The following is a 27,899-nucleotide window of genomic DNA, read 5'->3' as shown; positions in this document are numbered from 1 at the left end:
CACTATCCCGTCTGTTTCAGAGAGTTGCGTGACGGGTGGCCCCCCCTGACGATGGGAGGAGCAGGGGGGGGGGGTGACCGTGGTGGTGAGCGTTGTGGGACAGGGAGTGGGGCGCCCTCTGTCGACCGACAGCGCCCCACACAGCTGACAGGGCTGTCAATCACGTGGAGCAGCTGAGCGTTGGGAAGCAGAGAGGGGTCCCAGTGTCCAGTCCGACCCGCCATCAGGTGAGCCAAAGCGTTCTGCACTGGAACTCTGAGCATGGTGCCAATGTTTAGTGCAACCTTTCATGGTGAACCTAGCCTGTTAGCACAGTACTGCTACATTTGTTTTAATGTACATTAGTTTTAATGTAGCATTATTGAGCATGACGTCCTAGCCTGTTAGCACAGTAGGGCTACATTAGTTTTAATGTAGCAGTACTGTGCTAGCAGGCTAGTTTTAATGTAGCTGTACTGAGCATGATGTCCTAGCCTGCTAGCATAGTACTGCTACCTTAGTTTTAATGTAGCAGTACTAAGCATGACTTCCTAGCCTGGTAGCACAGGACTGCTACCTTAGCTTTAAAGTAGCACTACTGTGAACAACATACCCAGTTTGCAAGCTAAGCATGTTGACGTGAGAGCCAGAGAGAGAGGCAATTGGGAGCTGTGTGTGTGTGTGTGTGTGTGTGTGTATGTCTCTGGGTTTTCAGCCAAGGGTGATCACAGTACCTGATCTCTCCTATTTCAGCCACGAGGAGCGGCAAAGCTCACAGCTGTAGAAGACGCACACAGACAGAAACGCACAAACAGACACACACACACACACACACACACACATAGACACTGAGGATTACTTTGACTGGAATACAGCGGAGACACAGCAGTGGACACGGTGCCTGGAGTACACTCAGAAGGTACGCCTCAACCCTATATCACTACGTATCTAACCCACCTATATCACTACGTATCAAACCACTACGTATCTAACCCTAACCTACATCACTACGTATCTAACCCTAACCTATATCACGACGTATCTAACCCTAACCAATATCACTACGTATCTAACCCTAATCTATATCACTACGTATCAAACCCCTATGTATCTAACCCAACTCTATATCACTACGTATCTAACCCAACCTCTATCACTACGTATCAAACCCTAACCTATATCACTACGTATCCAACCCAACTCTCTATCGCTATGTATCTAACCCAACCCTCTATCACTACGTATCAAACCCTAACCTATGTCACTACGTATCTAACACAACATCTATCACTACGTATCAAACCACTACGTATCTAACCCTAACCTATGTCACTACGTATTTAACCCAACTCTCTATCACTACACATCTAACCCTAACCTATATCACTACGTATCTAACCCAACTCTATATCACTACGTATCAAATCACTACGTATCTCACCCCAACCTATTTCACTACGTATCTAACCCAACTCTATATCACTACGTATCAAACCCTAACCTATATCACTACGAATCTAACCCAACTCTCTATCACTTCGTATCAAACCCTAAACTATATCACGTATCTAACCCAACTCTATATCACTACGTATCAAATCACTACGTATCTCACCCCCACCTATGTCACTACTTGGCTAACCCAACTCTCTATCACTACCTATCAAACCCTAAACTCTATCACACTACCTATCTTACCCTAGACAAGCCACATTTTCACATAGAGTTCAGCAACATTCTTTATCTGTATCTATCTAGGGGTTATGGTGTGTGTGTGTGTGTTCATGCTGTGTGTGTGTGTGTTTGTTTGTGTCTATGGTGGGTGTGTGTCGGATGTGTGTGTGTTTGTATCTGTATGTGTGCGTTTATGTCTATGGTGTCTGTGTGTGTTTGTCATAGGTGGCGCCGCTTATCAACTCTATAAGAGGCTGACACACAGAGAAGAGTGTGTATGACACAAAGACACACACACACACACAGCGACACAGACAAATGTACACTGTGGGAACACACACCAGAGACACACACACACTCAGGCTCTGCCTTTCTCTCCCTAACCCTCTCTGTCTATTTTCCTGCATCACACTCTTTCTTCTCTCTCTCTCTCTCTCTCTCTCTCTCTCTCTCTCTCTCTCTCTCTCTCTCTCTCTCTCTCTCTCTCTCTCTCTCTCTCTCTCTCTCTCTCTCTCTCTCTCTCTCTCTCTCTCTCTCTCTCTCTCTCTCCCCCTGTGTGTGTGTGTTGAGGTGTGAACGCAGTGAGGTGGAACAGATAAGACACAGGAAGACATTCATGACCACATTCAACTAACCTTAACTTTTTACTAACCCTAACTTATTAACACATAACTAACCTTAACTAATCAGATAACCTGTATTAATGAACACATGAAACTAAACACTACTTAAATGATAACCTATGGAACTAACCTTAGCCTTATTAACACTTAAAGGTACAGTGTGTATTATTCGGCCTCTAGTGGTGAAGTTGTAGAATGCAGCTAAATACCCCTCTCCCCCTAAACCCCCCCTACCCCACGAAGTAGGAAGATAAATACCCCCCTAACCTCCCCTCCCCTATCCCGGACATAGGAGCTACTAAGGCCTGTGAGAAGCCCATTGGTTCTTCCATATGATGTCATCCTCTTCCACATCAGCTGAGTGATGCGGATCCTGGACAGATCTATAAAATGTACTTAGTTATTTATTCTGTTAAACTAGAGATCAGCGCTTACCTAAGATAGTGATTATGATGCATAAATTAAAGCGAGTCGTCTCTAGCGCTGTTTGTCCGCTCTGGGCTCCCGTAGAAACATGGCGGTGCAACATGGCTGCCCCTGTGTAAGAGGACCCCTCCCCATGTAGATATAAACAACGACAAAAACAAAAACACCATTCATATGTTAAGAGGTGATTCGAAAAATAAATAAATTCAGATGACCTTGTTTTGAAAGTATGATATATTAATGTTATGACTAATGAACATTTACATTTCCACCAAAAAATGGAAACATTTAAAACTCAAAACCTGATGGCCGAGATTTGCGTCAACACAACACAGCTTTAATATTCAGGATTCAAAGGCAGTCTGACCTCATGGTTTAGTCTATATGCATTAATACAAAACTCACTGAAACGGGATATCAGGTCCTGGTCTATTTTTAGCTTATTTTAATAAAAATGAGAGTTCGCATGACTATTAAAATAGATGACCGGGGTAACCCTGCTAGCTACGCAAAAGTTTATTTTCGACACATACCCTTTCAACACCTAGCTAAACAACTTCATGATTTTCTGAACAAACAAGCACTCAATGTAAAGTACACTTAGGGGACTTTAGGGAACTTTAGGTACTTCTGGGGACTTTTGGGATCCCTACAGGGTGAGTCGCAGCTGCATAGAGACGGTTCAGTGAGCCCACAGAGTGTATTCTCATCTAATTGGACTGGTGCTCTCTAGTGTACCTTTGACTTTAGTGTTATTTGTTAGAAATCTGAAATGTGAGAATATATTTTGTTGCCTGCTTCTCTATGAAACGATGTAGAGTGAAGTTAAAGGCTCCACGCTCCAGCTTTCCTCCTGATCACAGGGGTGTGAAACGCACAACTTCTCCATTGTGGAGAAACTTAGGGAGGGAGGGAGCAGAGAAGGAATGGACGTTGAATCTTACCTACAGCACTATTAACTCACTTAACCTACTACTACTACCTACTTTAACTTACTGACATTTAACTGACCTTAACACGTTGTCACAATCCAATAACCTTGAGTTGTTTGATGACATGTTTGTTATGTTTTAACACTACACTTTAACTGTATCCATTTCAAAAGATCAAGATACCCACTGCGCAACTTAAGAACAACCACAACAACACAACCACAACAACACAACAACAACAAAGCAACACAAGGGTAGAGTAGATATGGACGGGCAAAACACCTCCATTAGCAAAGTAGTCGACTATAAGAGCTTAGCCTCGCTAGGGCTGGTAACCGGAAGGTTGCTGGTTCGATCCCCGGCTCCTCCTTGCTGAGTGTCGAGGTGTCCCTGAGCGAGACGCCTCACCCTGACGGCTCCCGACGAGCCGGCTGTCACCTTGTGTGGCTGACACCGCCGTTGGTGTGTGAATGTGTGCATGAATGGGTGAATGTGAGACCGTTTTGTAAAGCGTTTTGAGTGTCCACTGGTTAGAAAGGTGCTGTCTAAATGCAGCACATTTACCATTTACCATTGGTTGTTTGAGGTATTTTCTTTGTGTGTGTGTGTGTGTGTGTGTGTGTGTGTGTGTGTGTGTGTGTGTGTGTGTGTGTGTGTGTGTGTGTGTGTGTGTGTGTGTGTGTGTGTGTGTGTGTGTGTGTGTGTGTGTGTGTGTGTTACTGTATTTAGCGTGAGACTGAAGCCTAATATTTGTGGGAACCAGCATTCAGCTGAAAGACGATACGGGGGGGGAGGGGTAGTGACATTTAAATAGTATCAAGGGAGACAGTGAAGGGATATTTTATTAATATTTAATAACATGAATAAAATGTTAATATTTTATTTAATATTGTGTTCATCTATAATAAATAAATAATTACTTAAATATTCATAGTGTTACAATATGGTAAAAAACTGAGATATTTTATCTACATTTATCGTTACTATAACTTTTATAACATACAACATATCATCTCTGATTTATTTGTTTGGTTTTTGTAATACATGATATAGCTTACAAAAAAGATGATATAGTTAATATAAGATTCATGATATAGCTGATATAAAATAGTTGATTAAGATATATGATTGTCATTGCACAGGATACAATGAAATTGGATGGCAGTCTAGATATAGTTGATACAAGATATTTAATATAAAAGTAATTATATAGCTGATGTAAAATAAATGATTTAGTTTGTGTAAGGCAGATGGAATAGATATAGTTGATTAATATGATACAAGGAAGATGAAGCAGAAATAGATAAGATTGATGAGATATATATATATATATATATATATATATATATATATAAAATTGATAGGTCATGTAAAATTATGAGATAGTGATTTGCAATTGAGATTTAGCAACATAATCTGGGGTTATGTGATATGAGAGAAACTAGATAGATGTTAAAGGAGTTATTGGGGACATCATATAAAAAGTGTTTAAGGAAGTTGAGATAAGTGAGATTAGATAGTGATAAAGTGTATATTGGTGATATAGTTGAGATTGATGATATATGATGGGTGACATAGGTGAAAAAGTATAGATTGATGATGTAAAATGGATGAGAGCTGAAGCTGTATGGTTGCTTGTTTACATCCATTTTGGATTAAATGATGAATCTAGGAATACTTTGTGAGAGGATGTGATGTCACTCAGAATGCCATGTTTAGAGTAGGTATAGGCTGTGTTCGATTCTTCTCACTTGTCCCTTCATTCACTATATCGTAATCACTGTCTTGTAAACACGAGGAAACAAGTGTACCATTTATTTTCGATTTGGCTGCATGATGGGATATAGGGTGGAAATACGTGCTCACCAGTTGTAGGATGTAGTGGATAGGAGTTAGGATACAGGTTTAGAGATGAAGGGGATAGGAGGTGAGAGGTAGGATGTAGTGGATAGGAGTTAGGATATAGGTTCAGAGATGAAGAGGATAGGAGGTGAGGTAGGATGTAGTGGGTAGGAGTTAGGATACAGGTTCAGAGATGAAGGGGATAGGAGGTGAGAGGTAGGATGTAGTGGATAGGAGTTAGGATACAGGTTTAGAGATGAAGGGGATAGGAGGTGAGAGGTAGGATGTAGTGGGTAGGAGTTAGGATACAGGTTCAGAGATGAAGGGGATAGGAGGTGAGAGGTAGGATGTAGTGGATAGGAGTTAAGATACAGGTTTAGAGATGAAGGGGATAGGAGGTGAGAGGTAGGATGTAGTGGGTAGGAGTTAGGATATAGGTTTAGAGATGAAGGGGATAGGAGGTGAGAGGTAGGATGTAGTGGGTAGGAGTTAGGATACAGGTTCAGAGATGAAGGGGATAGGAGGTGAGAGGTAGGATGTAGTGGATAGGAGTTAGGATACAGTTTTAGAGATGAAGGGGATAGGAGGTGAGAGGTAGGATGTAGTGGGTAGGAGTTAGGATACAGGTTCAGAGATGAAGGGGATAGGAGGTGAGAGGTAGGATGTAGTGGATAGGAGTTAAGACATAGGTTCAGAGACGAAGGGGATAGGAGGTGAGAGGTAGGATGTAGTGGATAAGAGTTAAGATATAGGTTTAGAGATGAAGCGGATAGGAGGTGAGACATAGGATGTAGTGGATATGAGGAGTGTGTGAGTGTGTGTTGTGTTGGAATGAGCTCAGTCATCGTAGTGTGTGTAAATTTACACCGAGCACTAAAGCGACATAACAGCTGCTGCTTCCATGGCAACGCAAGGGCGGGGTTGGGGTGCAACCCTGCCCTAACTACACTAACGACACCTAAACTATGTGTTACGTGTTACAGTGACTTAAACAAATATATTATGCATTATACTAACTTTGAATCAATATATGATGTGTAATGCTAACTTTATAAATATGTGGTGTTTTATACTGACTTTATATAAATATATGATGTGCTATAGTAACTTTATGAATATACAAACTGTTATAGTTACTTTTATATAAATAAATGAACTGTTATATTTACCTAATATAAATAAACAAACTGTTATATTTATTTTATATAAATATATGATGACTTTTACTTACTTTGCATAAATATATGACGCATAATACTAACTTTAAATCAATATATGATGTGTTATAATAACTACCGGTACATATAAATCCTTATACCGTATCACTACGAGATGTGGACTCTTCACACCAAAACTTAGTGTGAAGTACGGTATATTAATATATCGACTTAGCTAATGAACTCAGTCTTGAATTTCTGGTAGCTTGTAGTTCCTCAAAGTCGTACAGTGCCATAGCAGCCCTACGGGGCTGTAATGTGTCTGTAATCCGTCCCGCTCGGCTAGGACCAGGAAGGAATATAGACCCCCCCCGATCAATCAGCCTGATGAGAGCTGAAATCGTCTGAATCACCAGAGAAAGAGATGGATTTGACGGAACATCCTTTTGTGATGCTCAGCGCTCATCTGGATAAGCCTAAATAACATCATTTCTGTTGACCTTTGACTGAACTGTATCCATCTTCTGATTAACATCCATCCCTCTGCAGGAGGCGGTTGCTAGGAGGCGGTTGCTAGGCGACGGCGGCGGTGCCCAGTGCTGCAGGATGTCAGTATGGCGTCCCTGCTCCCCCCTGCTGGTAAAGAGATCTTCAGGCGCTTCACCCCGGCTTCTCTGGACGAACTTCAGCTGTGCTTTGAGAAGGAAGAGCGGGAAAAACTGAGGAGGAAAGAGAAAAACATAGAGGTATGAACCATAAACCTGCCAACAGCTAACCTATAAAACATAGAGGTATGAACCATAGACCTGCCAACAGCTAACCCTATAAAACATAGAGGTATAAACCATAGACTTCCCAACAGCTAACCCAATAAAAGAGAGAATAACCCTTACCTTCTACAAAACATTAGCTCCCTTCCTAGCAAGCTTCAGATCCCTGCCTTGTGATTGGCTCTCAGATTTCTGAGGATGACCTCCCCAAACCAAGCAGTGACCTTGAGGCTGGTAAGACCCTCCCATTCATCTTTGGAGACCCGCCCCCCGGATTAATCAACACCCCATTGGAGGAGCTGGATCCCTACTACAAATCATCCAAGGTCTCCGTCTGCTCCCCTCTAATTAGATCAGGCCTCGTTGTATAAAACATCTGTTCTGATCCTAATGTATTGATCATCTGATTTATCGGCAGACCTTCATCGTGATCAATAAAGGAAACACCATCCAACGGTTTAACGCAGATCCTGCCTGCTACCTGCTCAGTCCCTTCAGTGTCTGTCGGATCACAGCCATCAAGATCCTGATCCACTCATATCCTTCCACCAGCAAATAGACCCTAACTCTAATCCTATCCTTCCACCAGCATATGACCCCTAACCCTATCCTTCTGCCGAAATATAGACCCTAACCCTAACCTTACCATGACCTTACTGTATGTCTCCTGGCCATTTGTCTGCTGGTTATATGTTGTATTGCCTTGTATGTAATGTATAGTTATCATCCACTGAAGGCGATTGGACATATTCCATCTTCCATCATTTCCGTAACAGAACCACGCTCTTCAGCCTGTTCATCATGCTGACCATCCTCGCCAACTGTGTCTTCATGACCCTGAGCGACCCCCCAGTCTGGGGCAAGACCGTGGAGTGAGTGAGCTGGGGGTCATAACATAGAGACTGTAGTAGTTATTATGATTTTTGTAAATGAGCCTTAACATGCACTATAATCGACGGTCATGTATATATTGGTAAGTCAGATACATCACATATGTACCGGAACTACCTAACTTAAGAAAGATTGTATGGTGATCTCCTTCTCTTTTTCCTTAAGAAAGTACAACGCACACACCTGACAAACTGACCCTAATAAAGTACAACGCACACACCTGACAAACTGACCCTAATAAAGTACAACGCACACAACCTGACAAACTGACCTTTAAACAACGCACACACCCTTACAAACTAACCCTGATGCATCCAAGCTCATCAAAGTCTGACCTGCTATGTTTTGAAATAAACACTCCACCAATTCTACAATTCTACATCATCTCTGTTTTTGTGAAGATATGTTTTCACCGGCATCTACACCTTTGAGGCCACGGTGAAGGTGGTGGCCCGAGGCTTCTCCATCGGGCCGTTCACCTTCCTCAAAGACCCCTGGAACTGGCTGGACTTCATGGTCATCAGCATGGCGTAGGTTCCAACCCAAACCATCCAACACTACAAAGCACCTTACATTATCCCTCCTACATCATCACCTACACAAACGCAAGAAAATGTGTTTGTATCTAGCTATATGTTGAATCGTACCATGAGATCCTATCTATCTATAACAACTATGTCTGTGTCTTTCTTACTTTAACAGTTACCTAACCGAGTTTGTGGACCTGGGAAATGTGTCAGCATTGAGGACATTCAGAGTCCTGAGAGCTCTTAAGACCATCACCGTTATCCCTGGTAGGTCTGTCGTCCACTCTAGTACCTCTACATGTTGTTACTGGTAGGACTTATCTCTAGTACCTCTACATGTTGTCACTGGTAGGTCTGTTATCATTATCTATTGCGTTAGACAGAGTCTATAAGGTAGGTTGAGTCTAGAGCGTTAAGACTGAGTCTATAAGGTAAGACTGAGTCTATTAGGTAAGACTGAGTCTAGAGCATAGAGTATAGTTTTTTGGTATTTTTTTCTCTGAAGCACTTTGAGATTCTTGAATATAAAGTGCAGTATAAATAAAATTTATTATTATTATTATTAGAGCGTTAAGACTGAGTCTATAAGGTAAGGCTGAGTCTATAGCGTTAAGACAGAGTCTATAAGGTAAGGCTGAGTCTATAAGGTAAGACAGAGTCTAAAGCGTTAAGACTGAGTCTATTAGGTAAGACTGAGTCTATAAGGTAAGACTGAGTCTATTAGGTAAGACTGAGTCTATAAGGTAAGGCTGAGTCTATAAGGTAAGACTGAGTCTAAGGTAAGACTGAGTCTATAAGGTAAGGCTGAGTCTATAAGGTAAGACTGAGTCTATAAGGTAAGGCTGAGTCTATAGCATTAAGACTGAGTCTATAGCATTAAGACTGAGTCTATAGCATTAAGACTGAGTCTATAAGGTAAGACTGAGTCTATAAGGTAAGGCTGAGTCTATAGCCTTATGACAGAGTCTATAGCGTTAAGACTGAGTCTTTTAGGTAAGACTGAGTATAGAGTTAAGACAGAGTCTATAGAGTTAAGACAGAGTCCATTAGGTAAGACTGAGTCTATAGCGTTAGGGCAGAGTCTATAAGGTAAGATTGAGTCTATAGCATTAAGACTGAGTCTATTAGGTAAGACTGAGTCTATTAGGTAAGACAGTCTATAAGGTAAGATTGAGTCTAGAGCGTTAAAACTGAGTCTATAAGGTAAGGCTGAGTCTATAGCGTTAATAATAATAATAATACATTTAATTTAGAGGCGCCTTTCAAGACACCCAAGGTCACCTTACAGAGCATATAGTCATCATAAATCGTTTAAAAAAAAAACAAGACATTGTGGAAAAAATAAATAAATAGAATAATAAATAGAGTCTATAAGGTAAGACTGAGTCTATAAGGTAAGACTGAGTCTATAGCGTTAAGTCAGAGTCTATAAGGTAAGACTGAGTCTATAGCGTTAAGACAGAGTCTATAAGGTAAGACTGAGTCTATAGCGTTAAGACAGAGTCTATAGCGTTAAGACAGAGTCTAGAGCGTTAAGACAGAGTCTAGAGCGTTAAGACAGAGTCTATAGCGTTAAGACTGAGTCTATAAGGTAAGACTGAGTCTAGAGCGTTAGGGCAGAGGTCTGGAGGGTTCCACTGACCCCGCTCTGCTCCTTCCTCCCAGGCCTGAAGACCATCGTTGGTGCCCTCATCCAGTCGGTGAAGAAGCTCGCTAACGTCATGATCCTGACCGTCTTCTGCCTGAGTGTCTTTGCTCTGATCGGTCTCCAGCTCTTCATGGGAAACCTTCGTCAGAAATGTGTTGTGTGGCCTCCACTCTTTCTCAACGACAGCCTCGTCGACAACTTCAATGGCACCGATAACTCCACCTTCGACTTCCACCAGTACATCAACAACCCTGGTGATTAAGACGGGCGTGTCGGACTGTACCGTGGTCTGCAGGTGTAGGGCTTTGTTAGACTGGACCTTGGTTTCTGCAAACTACCACTAAACTAAAACACTCCCTGTGCTTGTTTCAGAGAACTACTACTACAGAAACAACGATATGGACCCTCTTCTGTGTGGAAACAGCTCCGACGCAGGGTAGGCCCTGATACTACAATATAGGGTTAGGGTTAGCAATACCACTTTAGGGCTACAATATAGGGTTAGGGTTAGCAATACCACTTTAGGGCTACAATATAGGGTTAGGGTTAGCAATACCACTTTAGTGCTACAGTATAGGGTTAGGGTTAGCAATACCACTTTAGTGCTACAGTATAGGATTAGGGTTAGCAATACCACTTTAGGGCTACAATATAGGGTTAGGGTTAGCAATACCACTTTAGGGCTACAATATAGGGTTAGGGTTAGCAATACCACTTTAGTGCTACAGTATAGGATTAGGGTTAGCAATACCACTTTAGGGCTACAATATAGGGTTAGGGTTAGCAATACCACTTTAGGGCTACAATATAGGGTTAGGGTTAGCAATACCACTTTAGGGCTACAATATAGGGTTAGGGTTAGCAATACCACTTTAGGGCTACAGTATAGGGTTAGGGTTAGTAATACCACTTTAGTGCTACAGTATAGGGTTAGGGTTAGTATGACCACTTTAGTGCGACAGTATAGGGTTAGGGTTAGTAATACCACTTTAGTGCTACAGTATAGGGTTAGGGTTAGTAATACCACTTTAGTGCTACAGTATAGGGTTAGGGTTAGTATGACCACTTTAGTGCGACAGTATAGGGTTAGGGTTAGTAATACCACTTTAGTGCTACAGTATAGGGTTAGGGTTAGTATGACCACTTTAGTGCGACAGTATAGGGTTAGGGTTAGTAATACCACTTTAGTGCTACAGTATAGGGTTAGGGTTAGTAATACCACTTTAGTGCTACAGTATAGGGTTAGGGTTAGTATGACCACTTTAGTGCGACAGTATAGGGTTAGGGTTAGTAATACCACTTTAGTGCTACAGTATAGGGTTAGGGTTAGTATGACCACTTTAGTGCGACAGTATAGGGTTAGGGTTATTAATACCACTTTAGTGCTACAGTATAGGGTTAGGGTTAGTATGACCACTTTAGTGCTACAGTATAGGGTTAGGGTTAGCAACCATGCGTTGTCTCTGTAGCCAGTGTCCGGAGGGTTAGGGTTAGGCTTAGGGTTGTTTAGTAGGGTTAGGGTTAGGGTTGGTAAGTCGGGTTAGGGTCGGTAACCATGTGGTGTCTCTACAGCCAGTGTCCGGAGGGCTTCAACTGCATGAAGGCGGGAGAGAACCCAAACCACGGCTACACCAGCTATGACACGTTCGGCTGGGCCTTCCTCGCCCTCTTCAGACTTATGACCCAAGACTTCTGGGAGAACCTCTTTCAGCTGGTCCGTAGAGCCGACAGGAACCTTAACCCTAACCTTAAGCCTCTCTCCACAGACACAGACATTATAACTTTAGCTGAGCCGTCTGAAGGCAAAACTATTTATGTAAAAGGTATCATCTGTTATATACATGAACGGTTTGTTGATGAGTCAAATACTTCTATTCTATTTGTTCAACCTCAGAGCAGACCTCAAACATAGGTGGTTTTCCTTTATTTATTTATATTTAAATGCTTCAGTCCCGTATGTCGTTGTGTCTGTGGGTTATGGTTAGGGATATGGTTAGGGTTTTGGTTATGGTTAGGGTTATGGTTAGGGTTATGGTTAGGTTTGGGTTATGGTTAAGGTTAGGGTTAGGGTTAACCCTGTCTCTGGCTGTAGACCCTCAGGGCAGCAGGGAAGACCTACATGATGTTCTTCGTGGTGGTTAGGGTTATGGTTTGGGTTTGGGTTAGGGTTATGGTTAGGGTTATGGTTTGGGTTAAGGTTAGGGTTAGGGTTAACCCTGTCTCTGGCTGTAGACCCTCAGGGCTGCGGGGAAGACCTACATGATGTTCTTCGTGGTGGTGATCTTCCTGGGCTCCTTCTACCTCATCAACCTCATCCTGGCGGTGGTGGCCATGGCGTACGCCGAGCAGAACGAGGCCAGCCTCGCCGAGGCCAAGCAGAAGGAGGAGGAGTACGCCGGCGTCATGGAGGCCCTGAAGCAGAGGCAGGAGGAGGTGGGAGGAGGCTGCTAGCAGCACTGGCTGACCTACCGACGACTACTGCTAACTACTACTGACTATTAACAACTAACTGCTATCAACTACTGCTGCTAACTACTACTGACCACTTACTACTACTGACTACTAACAACTAACTACTATCAACTACTACTGCTAACTACTACTGACCACTATTACTACTACTGACTACTACTGACTATTAACAACTAACTGCTATTAACTACTGCTGCTAACTACTACTGACTATTAACAATTAACTACTATCAACTACTACTGCTAATTACTACGGACCACTTTTACTACCACTGACTACTAACTACTACTGACTATTAACAACTAACTACTATCAACTACTACTGCTAATTACTACGGACCACTTTTACTACCACTGACTACTAACTACTACTGACTATTAACAACTAACTACTATCAACTACTACTGCTAATTACTACTGAATACTACTGCTAACTACTACTAACTACTACGGACTACTATTACTACTGACTATTAACAACTAACTACTATCAACTACTACTGCTAATTACTACTGAATACTACTGCTATCTACTATCAACTACTATTACTACTGCTAACTACTACTGACTACTACTATTACTACTTCTAGAGTTAGAAAATATATTTTTATTAAATGTTTTATTACTACAACTATCTACGTTTATTGTGTGTGTGTGTGTGTGTGTGTGTGTGTGTGTGTGTGTGTGTGTGTGTGTGTGTGTGTGTGTGTGTGTGTGTGTGTGTGTGTGTGTGTGTGTGTGTGTGTGTGTGTGTGTGTGTGTGTGTGTGTGCAGCAGACCATTGCAAATAAAGCGCATCCAGAAGATTCGGCTGCACTCGATCAAAACCACACTGAGGCAAACGGTACACACACACACACACACACACAGACACACACACACACACACACACGTGGGCGCGTGCGCACAAGCTCACAAATACACACACACACAAACAGACACACTTTTTCCCATAGATCTCAATTTTCAATGTGTAAATCTTACCGTTATGTTTAAGTGTCTCCCCCCCTCTATCTCTCTCTCTCTCGCTCTCGCTCTATCCCCCCCACTCCTCTCTCCCCCCTTCTTCCCCCCCCTCTCCCCACCCTCTCCTTCCCCCCCTCTCTCTCCCCCCACTCCTCTTTCTCTCCCCCCCACTCCTCTTTCTCTCCCCCCCTCTCTGTCCCCCCTCCTCTCTCTCTCCCTCCCCTCTCTCTTTCTCTCCCCCCCCTCTCCCTCACCCCTCTCTCTCTCCCCCTCCCCTCTCCCTCCCCTCCCCCCCCTCTCTCTCCCCCCTCTCCCCCCCCAGACTTTGAGGAGGACCAGCGGCCGTGCCCCCCGTGCTGGTACGTGTTCGCTGACGTGTGTCTGAAGTGGGACTGCTGCGGCTGCTGGCGCTGGCTGAAGGGCTGGCTGTACGTCATCGTCATGGACCCCTTCGTGGACCTGGGCATCACCGTGTGCATCGTGCTCAACACGGTGTTCATGGCCATGGAGCACTACCCCATGACCCCTGCCTTCGAGCACATGCTGAGCGTGGGCAACCTGGTGCGGACGCACGACATGCACGCACACAATAGAAGTAACACAACAAACACACAATACATACGATACAATACAGTTAAACAAAAGCACCACAAAAACACCAGCACCGAATAAAAGAACAATACTCAAACACAATACCATACTAAAACAATATTAAAATAAAAAGAACAAGAAATAAATTAAAATAAGTACTACTAACTAGTATCTATGTTATTTTAAGCACTTTATTGACCAAATCCTGATCCATAAATACAGTTGTCTTATCTTCATAGAGATCCTGCCTTGAAGTACTTTGGTGTCTTTCTCAGGTGTTCACTGGGATCTTCACAGCTGAGATGGTCCTCAAACTGCTGGCCATGGATCCCTACTACTACTTCCAGGTCGATCCCTGCCCTGATGACCTTTGTCTTGTTCTATGACACTTGATCACATGTCTGCCTTATGACATCAATCCCCACAAAAAGGGGAGAGAGAGAGAGAGAGAGAGAGAGAGAGAGAGAGAGAGAGAGAGAGAGAGAGAGAGAGAGAGAGAGAGAGAGAGAGAGAGAGAGAGAGAGAGAGAGAGAGAGAGAGAGAGAGAGAGAGAGAGAGAGAGAGAGAGAGAGAGAGAGAGAGAGAGAGAGAGAGAGAGAGAGAGAGAGAGAGAGAGAGAGAGAGAGAGAGAGAGAGAGAGAGAGAGGGAGAAGGAAAGACAGAGAGAGAGCTGTAGGCCTTATGTTCGGTAAAGTTAGTTTACTTTATGTTAGCTTACATTAGTGATGGTTAGGTTACGTTACTTTATGAGTTTAACATAACCCAACAATAACTGTTAAAGGTTAGGGTTACATGTTAGTGATGGTTAGTTTGTATTGATTCACCAATGATGTCATCCCTTTGTGTTAACAGGTTGGCTGGAACATATTTGACAGTATCATAGTGACCATGAGTCTTGTGGAGCTGGGATTGGCTGATGTCCAGGGTCTGTCTGTGCTACGGTCCTTCAGATTGGTCAGTACGATATACAGTAATATGTCTACAGAGTAAATTACTACTAAATGTGAGGTACAAACAGAGCTAAATGTATCGCAAACAGTAACCTGAGGTTTTGCAACTCCAGGATTTTATTTGAAACCAAACAAAATATTGCTTAATATAATTAAAAATAAGCAATATTAAGCTTTCCAACCTTGCTTGGTTGGAATCAGTTTTTTCCACGTCTATTTCTGACCGACCATCTCAGCCTCAGTTTGTCGCCCTGGGACTGACCTCGTGGCTCATCTGGTGTTCAGATGCGTGTGTTCAAGCTGGCCAAGTCCTGGCCCACCCTCAACATGCTGATCAAGATCATCGGCAACTCTGTGGGCGCGCTGGGGAACCTGACCCTGGTGCTGGCCATCATCGTCTTCATCTTCGCCGTGGTGGGCATGCAGCTCTTTGGGAAGTCGTACCGGGAGTGCGTGTGCAAGATCTCGACGGACTGCGAGCTCCCGCGCTGGCACATGACGGACTTCTTCCACGCGTTCCTCATCATCTTCAGGGTGCTGTGTGGGGAGTGGATCGAGACCATGTGGGACTGCATGGAGGTGGCGGGCATCCCCATGTGTCTGACCATCTTCATGATGGTCATGGTGATCGGGAACCTGGTGGTAAGTGGATCCGTTCTGGGTTAACCCTGTCTCATGCTGAGGTTTAGATGTGGATCCTTAAATACTTTCCAGTACCAAACCGGCCTCCCTTATCTGAGTAGCAGATTTAGAAACACCATGACCCTAATCCTGACCCTAAACCTAACCCTGACCCTGATCCTAACCCTGACCCTAAACCTAACCCTGACCCTGACCCTACACCTAACCCTAACCCTGACCCTAACCGTGACCCTGACCCTAACCCTGACTCTTCCTAGAAGCGAAAATCATCCATACCTTGAACCTGTACTTCCCAACATTGTTTGGCTTTTTCTAGCTCTGAAAATGTCTGCACCCCAACTTGGTGAACATAATCCCTCTCCTACCCACTCCCAGCTTTGTTTGCCCGTGGCTTAGGCAGTCAGGGTGAATACACAGAATGTCTATTAGCCCTTTTAACAAAATGGTTTGCTCCAATGGATCTTCAAATATCTATAGCGTCTGTCAGCGAGCCCGTCGACCCTTTCCCATGCCTGAGACAGGAGGTTTGTGACGTGCACAGTGTCAGATATGCTGACAATGCTGTCTTTGTGTGGCAGGTATTAAATCTCTTTCTGGCCTTGCTACTGAGCTCATTTAGTGGAGACAATCTAGCTGCAATCGAGGAAGACGGCGAGAACAACCTTCAGATCGCTGTCAACAGAATCACCAACGGCATCGCCTGGACCAAAACGAAGGCCCTTACAGTCGTAAGGAGTCTGTTGGCCAAGAACACCGAACCAGCACAGACTGGTAGGATCAACCGTCCACATATGTATACAGCCCTGGTGTGAGTAGTGGCACTTATGGGTTAATGTTAGCCCCAGTGTAGCTAGCTACAACTGATATGTAATGGTTTAGGGCTATGTCCACATACTTATAATGCACTTGTATGATTAGTAGCCGTTTCCATAGTAACCTTTATTTGGGGGTCAAACTTAACCCAATCGATTCATTCGTGCCAGTTCAATCAGGTAGATAAATATTTACAATCGATTAATGTATATTTATATACTGTATGTCTTCCTAAAATGGAAGTTACTGCCGACCTATTTGCTGAAAAAAAACGAATTAGTGTTGATTTTCTTTTCTACTTTTGTTTAGCTGAGAACGAAGAGGAGGAGACGAAGGAGTATCTGTCGTTGATGGGCGTGGACCCAGAGCCACCCCGGTCTCCGCCGGAGCCCTCGAACCCTGAGGCGCCCTGGACCAGACCGGACGGCCTGAGCAGTATCTATAGCAACAGTAACTATGGCAACATCATCACACTGAGGGTTCCCATGGCCACCGCAGAGTCTGACTGTGAGCCTGAAGAAGAAGAGGAGGAGGAGGAGGAAGAGGAAGAGGAGGAGGATCTTTCTGAGGTGAGATACTACCACCGTGTAGCAGGATGGTTCTGTAGTAGTAGTTACTAAAGAAGTTGTGTTAGTAGTAGTAGTGGTAGTGTAGTCAGAATTATCGTGTTGAAGTTAGACAGTACGTTACGATGGTAATGTAGTAGGATTAGTGTAGTAAAACTATTCCTTAGGAGCACTAGTATAACTTAAGTACCATCATATCATGATATGCTACTATGATAGTCATAAAGAAGGTATAACCTAATAATCCTGTTTAACGTAGTAGTAAAATAATCCTCTATTAATCCCACAGCAGGATGTAGAAGTAATGTATTACCGTACTAATACTGTCGTAAAATTATCTTTCTGAAGTACTATTATATGAAGTAGTACTAGGATCTGTGTGTGTGTGTGTATATATATTTATATCTATAGATACAGGTACATTATGTCTGTATTCTATATTTGTATAATATGTGTTTTCTTCAGGGTGAAGATCACTCATCAGTTTGCAGTACAGTGGAGAGACATCCAGAGGCTGATGAGAACGAGGAGGAGGAAGAACATGATGCTAACACGCCTGAAGACTGCTATAGTGCCAGTACGAACAAACACACACACCCACACACCCACACCCACGCACGCACGCACACACGCACGCACACACACAAACACACAGTGACCTCTGCTGTACTAGCGTTAAGCTATGTCCTGTACTGCACTACTGTCAGGCTAACCTATGTCCTATACTATCACTAAGCTAACCTATGTCCTGTAGTAGCATAAGGCTAACCTGTGAACCTATGTCCTATGCTATCACTAAGCTAACCTATGTCCTGTAGTAGCATAAGGCTAACCTGTGAACCTATGTCCTATACTATCACTAAGCTAACCTATGTCCTGTAGTAGCATAAGGCTAACCTGTGAACCTATGTCCTATACTATCACTAAGCTAACCTATGTCCTGTAGTAGCATAAGGCTAACCTGTGAACCTATGTCCTATGCTATCACTAAGCTAACCTATGTCCTGTAGTAGCATAAGGCTAACCTGTGAACCTATGTCCTATACTATCACTAAGCTAACCTATGTCCTGTAGTAGCATAAGGCTAACCTGTGAACCTATGTCCTATACTATCACTAAGCTAACCTATGTCCTGTAGTAGCATAAGGCTAACCTGTGAACCTATGTCCTATACTATCACTAAGCTAACCTATGTCCTGTAGTAGCATAAGGCTAACCTGTGAACCTATGTCCTATGCTATCACTAAGCTAACCTATGTCCTGTAGTAGCATAAGGCTAACCTGTGAACCTATGTCCTATACTATCACTAAGCTAACCTATGTCCTGTAGTAGCATAAGGCTAACCTGTGAACCTATGTCCTATACTATCACTAAGCTAACCTATGTCCTGTAGTAGCATAAGGCTAACCTGTGAACCTATGTCCTATACTATCACTAAACTAACCTATGTCCTGTAGTAGCATAAGGCTAACCTGTGAACCTATGTCCTATACTATGGCTAAGATAAACTATGTCATGTAGTAGCATAAGGCTAACCTGTGAACATATGTCCTATACTATGGCTAAGCTAAACTATGTCTTTTTCTACGGTTAGTTGAACTGTCTGGTAGTCTTTGTCATTCTTAACTTGTTAAGACGATATAGTGGTTTAGTAATCTGGCTATTGCCAGACCAAGCTCAATCGTGGATTGAGCTTGGTCTGGGGAAGCTGCTGTCATTTTCTTCAGCACCAGAGGCGTTGTTCAACTGACTCTGTACGCGATTGGCTGCTTGCCGTCGCTTCCCTGTCGTCGTTGTGTTAAACCAGCCAAACACGCTCCAAGAGGAAAAGCCAGCTTGGTGATTGGCTCCCGCAAAAAACGTATCGGAAGCAGAAAGAAATGTATTGTCCTTCTCCAGACCCTTCTGCAGGGCGGACTCAAACCGCCGGCAGGACGGGCGGGGCGACCCAGGGTAGCGGTTTAGGGTTGTGGTGGGGGTCTGGGGTCATGTGGTGTGCAGTGGGTCCTGTCTGGATCCTCTTCATCTCCCAGGTTCATTCTGGCCATGGACGTTTCAGATTGTTACGGCCGTTACCCCTGCCTGGACGTGGACACCTCCCAGGGCTGGGGGAAGACCTGGTTCACCATCAGACGGACCTGCTTCATCATCGTGGAACACAACTACTTTGAGACCTTCATCATCTTCATGATCCTGCTCAGTAGTGGTGCTTTGGTAAAGGCTGCCCTACGATCAACCATCACTAACCCGTACTCAACCTCAGCTAGTGATGTGTTGGTAAAGTCAACCCTAACCCTCACTAACCCGTACTCACCCTCAGCTAGTGAAGTGTTGGTAAAGTCAACGTTACTATGTTATCCTCAGCTTAAGGAAAGTCAACCCTAACTAACCCTAACCTAATTTGGTAAAATCGCCCCTACTACCCCTTGCCCTAGATTACATGTTGGAGCGGGTACTGTAATGGCTAGTGCTTTAATTCAATCAGAGTGTGTGTATGTGGTGTTTGTTGTGTGGCCACTAACACATCTGATGTCTCTTACAGCTGAGCCCCTTCCCGTGGCATTTGGTTGAACTTCTAACATGGCTGACCGTGAACCGCAATGGAGCTTCTAACATGACCACAGGAGGCCTTTCGTTGGACTTTACACTCCTATATATCGATCCGGTCTGTGTATCTAATGACTGACCGACACCCTGTCGGTCTCCAGGCCTTTGAGGACATCTACCTGGAGCAGCGGCGCGTCATAAAGACGCTGCTGGAGTACGCGGACCAGGTGTTCACCTACGTGTTCATCGTGGAGATGCTGCTGAAGTGGGTGGCGTACGGCTTCCAGACGTACTTCACCAACGCCTGGTGCTGGCTCGACTTCCTCATCGTGGACGTGAGTCTGACAGACCCGGTGTTCGCTCCACTGCTGGTTTACAACGGGTTCACTTTGTGTAGTGCTGTACTTATACTACACACGGCCGCAGTACTGAGCCCGTCGTAGGATGAGTACGGCCCCTTGCTTTCTTCATTTGTTCTTTACTCCAGTACTTGTATAAAATACAGCAGTGCTACACTTATAATACTGTGTATACTTCATTACATTATTAGGATATTTGACATAGTAGTTCTGAATATGATGGTAATACGTTTGGATTATTCAGGATAACTAAAACTGCGGTAATACTGTGTTGGGTAGTTCTGAGTGTGTAGTAAATAATAATAATAATACATTTAATTTAGAGGCGCCTTTCAAGACACCCAAGGTCACCTTACAGAGCATATAGTCATCAAAAGTCTCAAAAGTACTGCAGTAATGCTGTGTTTGGGTGGTTCTGAGTATGTAGTACTGCAGTAATACTGTGTTTGGGTTGTTCTGAGTGTGTAGTATTGCAGTAATACTGTGTTTGGGCTGTTCTGAGTGTGTAGTACTGCAGTAATACTGTGTTTGGGTTGTTCTGAGTGTGTAGTATTGCAGTAATACTGTGTTTGGGCTGTTCTGAGTGTGTAGTACTGCAGTAATGCTGTGTTTGGGTGGTTCTGAGCGTGTAGTACTGCAGTAATACTGTGTTTGGGCGGTTCTGAGTGTGTAGTACTGCAGTAATGCTGTGTATTCCAGGTCTCTCTGGTGTCCCTGACCGCTAACCTCCTGGGTTATTCTGAACTGGGAGCCATCAAGTCTCTGAGGACGTTGAGGGCCCTGAGACCGCTGAGGGCCCTGTCGCGCTTTGAGGGCATGAGGGTAAGACAGGCAGTCTGTCTCTGTGTTAACCTGTCTCTCTGTTACTATAAGCATGAGGGTGAGACAGGCAGTCTGTCTCTGTGTGACCTGTGTGTCTGAGCACCTGTCTTTCTGTCACTAATAAGCATGAGGGTGAGACGGTGTGTCTCTGTGTGACCCGTGTGTCTGAGCGCCTGTCTCTCTGACACTATGAGCATGAGGGTGAGACGGTGTGTCTCTGTGTGACCCGTGTGTCTGAGCGCCTGTCTCTCTGACACTATGAGCATGAGGGTGAGACGGTGTGTCTCTGTGTGACCCGTGTGTCTGAGCGCCTGTCTCTCTGACACTATGAGCATGAGGGTGAGACGGTGTGTCTCTGTGTGACCCGTGTGTCTGAGCGCCCGTCTCTCTGCCAGGTGGTGGTGAACGCCCTGGTGGGGGCCATCCCGTCCATCTTCAACGTGCTGCTGGTGTGTCTGATCTTCTGGCTGATCTTCAGCATCATGGGCGTCAACCTGTTCGCCGGGAAGTTCTACTACTGCTTCAACTCGACGTCGGAGAGCATGATGCTGCCAGAGGAGGTCAACAACCGCAGCGAGTGCCTGGCCCTGGCCGAGAACGACCCCAGCATCCACTGGAGGAACCTGAAGGTCACCTACGACAACGTGGGCATGGGCTACCTGTCGCTGCTGCAGGTGGTGAGTACACACTCACACACAACCTGACCCTGACACACACTTAACACCTAACACCTAACCCTAACACACTCACACACAACCTGACACACACACACACACACACCTAACACCTAACCCTAACACGCTCACACACAACCTGACCCTGACACACACTTAACACCTAACACCTAACCCTAACACACTCACACACAACCTGACACACACACACACACACACACCTAACACCTAACCCTAACACACTCACACATCTAACCCTAACACACTCACACACAACCTGACCCTAACACACACACACACACCTAACCCTAACACACTCACACATCTAACCCTAACACACACACACACACAACCTGACCCTAACACACACACACACACAACCTAACCCTAACACACACACACCTAACCCTAACACACACACACACACAACCTAACCCTAACACACACACACACACACACAACCTGACCCTAACACACACACACACACCTACCCCTAACACACACACACACACACACACACACACACACCTACCCCTAACACACACACACACACCTAACACACTCACATCTAACCCTAACCCTGACACACACTCCTAACCCTAACACACACACACTCCTCCCCCTAACCCTGACACACACTCCTCATCATTGTGTTTGCCCCCCCCCCCCCCCCCCCCCCCCCCCCCAGGCGACCTTTAAGGGCTGGATGGACATCATGTACGGAGCGGTGGACTCCAGAGAGGTCTGTGGCTCTACATCAGACGGATATCTGTACACACAGTATAATAACCTCACCCTGGGGCAGCAGCTCTAGCAGGGGGGGCCAGACTCCCCCTCCCCGGGCCAGATGGACCAGCTCTGACGGGGGGATCGTTCCCAGGCCAGTGTTTAGGAACGGCCAGAAGTGGCCTCTCCAATATTTACATTTACATTTAGGGCATTTAGCAGACGCTTTTATCCAAAGCGACTCACAATAAGTACATTTGTCATAAGAAGTGCATCAATATATCGCTGTCGGTACAGAAAGGATGTTCATAGAACCAAGTGCAAGTACAACATTCGCTAGGCTAACCAATTCCCCGTGTTACAGCCATGATAGCAGCTACTGCAGTTGCTACAAAGTTAAGTACTATAATACAATACAATACAACACAACACAATACAGTGTACAATGGTGGCAAGAAGGGGGAGGGAGGCTATTTTGGCTACGATACGTCGTTATGCATACACAGTATATGTATGTATGTGTGTTTGTGTGTGTACAGTTAGTGCATGTATATGAATATATGTTTATAGGTACTTGCATGAATTGAGTTGGGTCATTGGTTCTTTGAACAGGTTGAGCAGCAGCCAGCATATGAAGCCAACCTCTACATGTATATCTACTTCGTCATCTTCATCATCTTCGGCTCCTTCTTCACCCTCAACCTTTTCATTGGTGTTATTATTGATAACTTCAACCAGCAGAAGTCCAAGATAAGTATCACATCTATACACCGATAGGAATGATGTCAAATCTGCCTTTAAGGGTTAGGTGATAAGGGGTGAGAGGGTTTGGTGATAAGGGGTGAGAGGGTTTGGTGATAAGGGGTGAGAGGGTTTGGTGATAAGGGGTGAGAGGGTTTGGTGATTAGTGTTAGAAGGTTTTGGTGATGAGTGCAAGGAGGGTTTGGTGATGGTCGTAATGTGTGATGGTCATTGAATGGTTGGTTCTTTTGTTTCTTTACCTGGGAGGGAAAGACATCTTTATGACAGAGGAGCAGAAGAAATACTACAACGCAATGAAGAAACTAGGCTCCAAGAAACCTCAGAAACCCATTCCCCGGCCAGCGGTAGGACATGCAGCCTGTAGCATCAGCTAGCTACCTCCTACTAACTTACCCTTATGGTTAAGTTACTCACTACCTCCTACTAACTTACCCTTATGGTTAAGTTACTCACTACCTCCTACTAACTTACCTTTATGGTTAAGTTACTCACTACCTCCTACTAACTTACCTTTATGGTTAAGTTACTCACTACCTCCTACTAACTTACCTTTATGGTTAAGTTACTCACTACCTCCTACTAACTTACCCTTATGGTTAAGTTACTCACTACCTCCTACTAACTTACCCTTATGGTTAAGTTACTCACTACCTCCTACTAACTTACCCTTATGGTTAAGTTACTCACTACCTCCTACTAACTTACCTTTATGGTTAAGTTACTCACTACCTCCTACTAACTTACCTTTATGGTTAAGTTACTCACTACCTCCTACTAACTTACCCTTATGGTTAAGTTACTCACTACCTCCTACTAACTTACCCTTATGGTTAAGTTACTCACTACCTCCTACTAACTTACCCTTATGGTTAAGTTACTCACTACCTCCTACTAACTTACCTTTATGGTTAAGTTACTCACTACCTCCTACTAACTTACCTTTATGGTTAAGTTACTCACTACCTCCTACTAACTTACCTTTATGGTTAAGTTACTCACTACCTCCTACTAACTTACCTTTATGGTTAAGTTACTCACTACCTCCTACTAACCTACCCTTATGGTTAAGTTACTCACTACCTCCTACTAACGTACCTTTATGGTTAAGTTACTCACTACCCCCTATAACTTACCTTTATGGTTAAGTTACTCACTACCTCCTACTAACTTTGATATATGGCCAACTTACTAGCTACCCTATACTAACATTGTTGTATTGATAAATTACAACTTTTGTTTTAACATAAAACAGTACCAATATATTCACACGACCCACTTTTCAACACACACTACCATTACATCAGCATGCATTTCATCGTCCGTTATTCACGCAAGATCTTGTCTCTTAATGTTTATGTTTCAGAATATGTGCCAAGGGTTGGTTTTCGACTTGGTCACAAAGCAGTTTTTTGACATCTTCATCATGGTGTTGATCTGTCTCAACATGGTGACCATGATGGTGGAAACAGACGAACAGAGTCCTGAGAAGGAAGAGATTCTGTATTTGGTCAATCTGGTCTTCATCGTGGTCTTCTCCACGGAATGTTGTCTGAAGCTCTTCGCTCTCAGGCAGCATTTCTTTGCCGTTGGATGGAACGTCTTTGACTTTGTGGTTGTAATTCTCTCCATCTTAGGTTGGTTATCAATAATATTTCACGTTGTGGTGTTAATAAACATTAATATCTTCCAGTATTTTAAAATGCAATAAAACACAGGGTTACCTCTTCAAACCCATCTGCTACCTACTCTGCCCACGGCGGTGATATTTAAACCATATCATTCCTTTGCGCTCTCGTTTTATAGCAGTGATGGCTTTCCTCTCCTCTCCTCCAGGCATCCTCCTCGTCGACCTCATAGAGAAGTACTTTGTCTCGCCGACGCTCTTCCGTGTGATTCGCTTAGCCCGCATCGGCCGCGTCCTCCGTCTCATCCGCGGCGCCAAGGGCATCCGCACGCTCCTGTTCGCTCTGATGATGTCACTTCCTGCCCTGTTCAACATCGGGCTCCTCCTCTTCCTCATAATGTTCATATTTTCCATCTTCGGCATGTCAAACTTTGCCTACGTGAAAAAAGAGGCCATGGTCGACGACATGTTCAACTTTGAGACCTTTGGGAACAGCATCATCTGCATGTTCATGATCACCACGTCGGCCGGCTGGGACGGACTGCTCTTCCCCATCCTGAACTCCGGCCCCCCCGACTGTGACCCCGACGTCGAGAACCCCGGGTCGGAGGTCAGGGGCAACTGTGGCAACCCCCTGGTGGGCATCGTGTTCTTCTGCAGCTACATCATCATGTCCTTCCTGGTGGTGGTGAACATGTACATCGCCATCATCCTGGAGAACTTCAACGTGGCGACCGAGGAGAGCGCCGACCCCCTGTGCGAGGACGACTTTGAGATGTTCTACGAGACCTGGGAGAAGTTTGACCCCGACGCCTCCCAGTTCATACAGTACAGGTGGGTCACCCTCTGCTCAGAGGCAGGAGGCGGGCTAACCTGGTGATAGTTAGTGCCTAGCACTTGGTTCTATGAACATCCTCACTGTACCTACAGTGATATATTGTTGTTTCTCTTTCTTCTGACAAATGTACTTATTGTAAGGCCCAATCACATTTCTACCCCTTACCCCTCCCCCTTGTTTTGAAGGGGTAAGGGAAAGGGGTAAGCCTTCCCCTTACCACTTCCCCTTACCCCTTAAAAACAAGGGGGAGGGGTAAGGGGTAGAAATGGGATTGGGCCTTAGTCCCTTTTGATAAATGCCCTAAATGTAAATGTGACGTCGGTGTTCCTCCTTTAGCCCCAGACACTAGCTCGGGCCGGTTAGTGTGTGTATGCCCCTAACCCGGCGTGTGGTGTGCTGTACTCTCCACACTGATCAGCGCGTTGTCGGATTTCTGTGACACGCTGAAGGATCCCCTGAGGATCCCCAAACCCAACGCCATGAAGCTGATCAACATGGACCTGCCCCTGGTGCCCGGGGACAAGATCCACTGTCTGGACATTCTGCTGGCCCTCACTGCCCTGGTATTCTACTACCCTTACCTCAGTGACCCTAACTCTAACCCTACCCTAACCTCACTCCCTAACCCTAACCCTACCCTAACCTCACTCCCTAACCCTAACCCTACCCTAACCACACTCCCTAACCCTAACTCTAAGGCCCAATCCCATTTCTACCCCTTACCCCTCCCCCTTGTTTTGAAGGGGTAAGGGGTAGAAATGGGTTTGGGCCTAACTCTAACCCTACCCTTACCCCACTCCCTAATCCCTAGGTCCCCGATATAGTGGACAACCCTAACCCTAACCGTTTGTTGTTATCGATCTGGATAATAAGTCAAAGCGTATTTTCTCTGCGTTTTCGCCGTATCCATCCTTATAAACGGTGTTCTGTGGTTTTCCTCTCTCTTAGGTTCTGGGCGATTCGGAAGGAATGGACGCCCTCAAAGCGAGCATGGAGGAGAAGTTCATGGCCAACAACCCGTCCAAGGTGCTGAGTTGACCAATCTGCTGTTAATCCGCTAATCATTAACTAGTCCCCAACTCTAGTTTGAGCTTGATGTGTGTATACATAAATACTGTATATATAGATCAGTGTGATCGTACACATGATGATGGTTGTTGATATGATGGTTAATGATGTGCTGATATCATAATACTCATAATATATACATATCTATATACATATATATTAGTGCTGTCAAGCGATTCAAATATTTAATCGCGATTAATCGCATTAATGTCATAGCTGCCTCGCGATTAATCGCAAATCTTTTTTCTACTCTAAATATCCCTTGATTCCTTTGTCCCATTAATTGTTCTCATTTTAATCCTCTTATCAACATGGCGAAGTGCATCGGCTTGCCTTGTGCAAATGTTTTTTTATTGATAACAACATTGGCATATACTGATCAAAACAGGACGATAAAAAAAAAAAGCCTATAGTGCAATTAAACGATGAACATACAAACATACTGACTTGAACATAGCAGTCAGGCTACTGCTTCTTTGTTTTGAGCCAAAAATAATAATAATAAATAATAATAATTGCGTTAATCGCACGATAAAAAGATTAACGCTGTTAAAATTGGTTTGCGTTAACGCCGTTAATAATGCGTTTAACTGACAGCACTAATATATATATACTCCTGATGGATGATTGGTGGATGCAGGTGTCCTACGAGCCAATCAGCAGCACGCTGAAGAGGAAGCAGGAAGAGGTGGCGGCGCTGGTCATCCAGAGAGCCTTCCGGAAGCACCTGTGGCGCCGGACGGTGCACCACGCCTCCTACACCTACCGGGGGCAGCGCGAGGGGCACGCCGGCCCCCAGCCCGCGCCCGAGTCCCAGGGCCTCATCTTCCAGCGAATAGGAGAGCTGTATGGAGACGGGCGGAAGGACGGTCCGCCGGACACGCCCCCGACAGACGCCACCGAGGAATGTCTTGTCCCGGCGGCCGTAGAACTCCATCACGAGGTGGTGCTCCAGTGCCGACCTCCAGACTCTGAGTCCGTAGTCTGACAGTACACACACTGCACT

The 27,899-nt window shown here is 44.6% G+C and overlaps 1 protein-coding gene across 2 annotated transcripts; it reads left to right on the top strand.

Moving 5' to 3' along the window:
• Positions 1-51: 51 nt before the first annotated feature.
• scn4ab (sodium channel, voltage-gated, type IV, alpha, b) lies at positions 52-27,899 on the top strand. 2 transcript variants are annotated; one of them, XM_060076361.1, is made up of 32 exons: positions 52-227; positions 733-898; positions 7,183-7,379; positions 7,592-7,729; positions 7,822-7,937; positions 8,183-8,275; positions 8,696-8,824; positions 8,997-9,088; positions 10,487-10,723; positions 10,842-10,905; positions 12,042-12,183; positions 12,702-12,902; positions 13,722-13,788; positions 14,233-14,471; positions 14,777-14,848; positions 15,354-15,455; positions 15,737-16,093; positions 16,672-16,864; positions 17,216-17,475; positions 17,938-18,049; positions 19,533-19,687; positions 20,182-20,355; positions 21,079-21,201; positions 21,597-21,878; positions 22,564-22,617; positions 23,214-23,351; positions 23,603-23,707; positions 24,727-24,997; positions 25,197-25,821; positions 26,244-26,388; positions 26,774-26,851; positions 27,534-27,899. In XM_060076361.1, exons 3-32 carry the CDS (start codon positions 7,248-7,250, stop codon positions 27,879-27,881), a joined length of 5,244 nt encoding a protein of 1,747 aa, XP_059932344.1. In that variant the 5' UTR covers positions 52-227; positions 733-898; positions 7,183-7,247; the 3' UTR covers positions 27,882-27,899. The 2 variants fall into 2 exon arrangements, with proteins under 2 accessions (XP_059932344.1, XP_059932333.1); XM_060076350.1 differs by having other exon boundaries at positions 13,719-13,788.

This window comes from Gadus macrocephalus, chromosome 2 (assembly GCF_031168955.1).
Source record: "Gadus macrocephalus chromosome 2, ASM3116895v1".
Classification (NCBI taxonomy): Eukaryota; Metazoa; Chordata; class Actinopteri; order Gadiformes; family Gadidae; genus Gadus; species Gadus macrocephalus.
The sequence above is the reverse complement of the archived record's forward strand: the minus strand, read 5'-3'. Positions and strand labels throughout refer to the sequence as shown.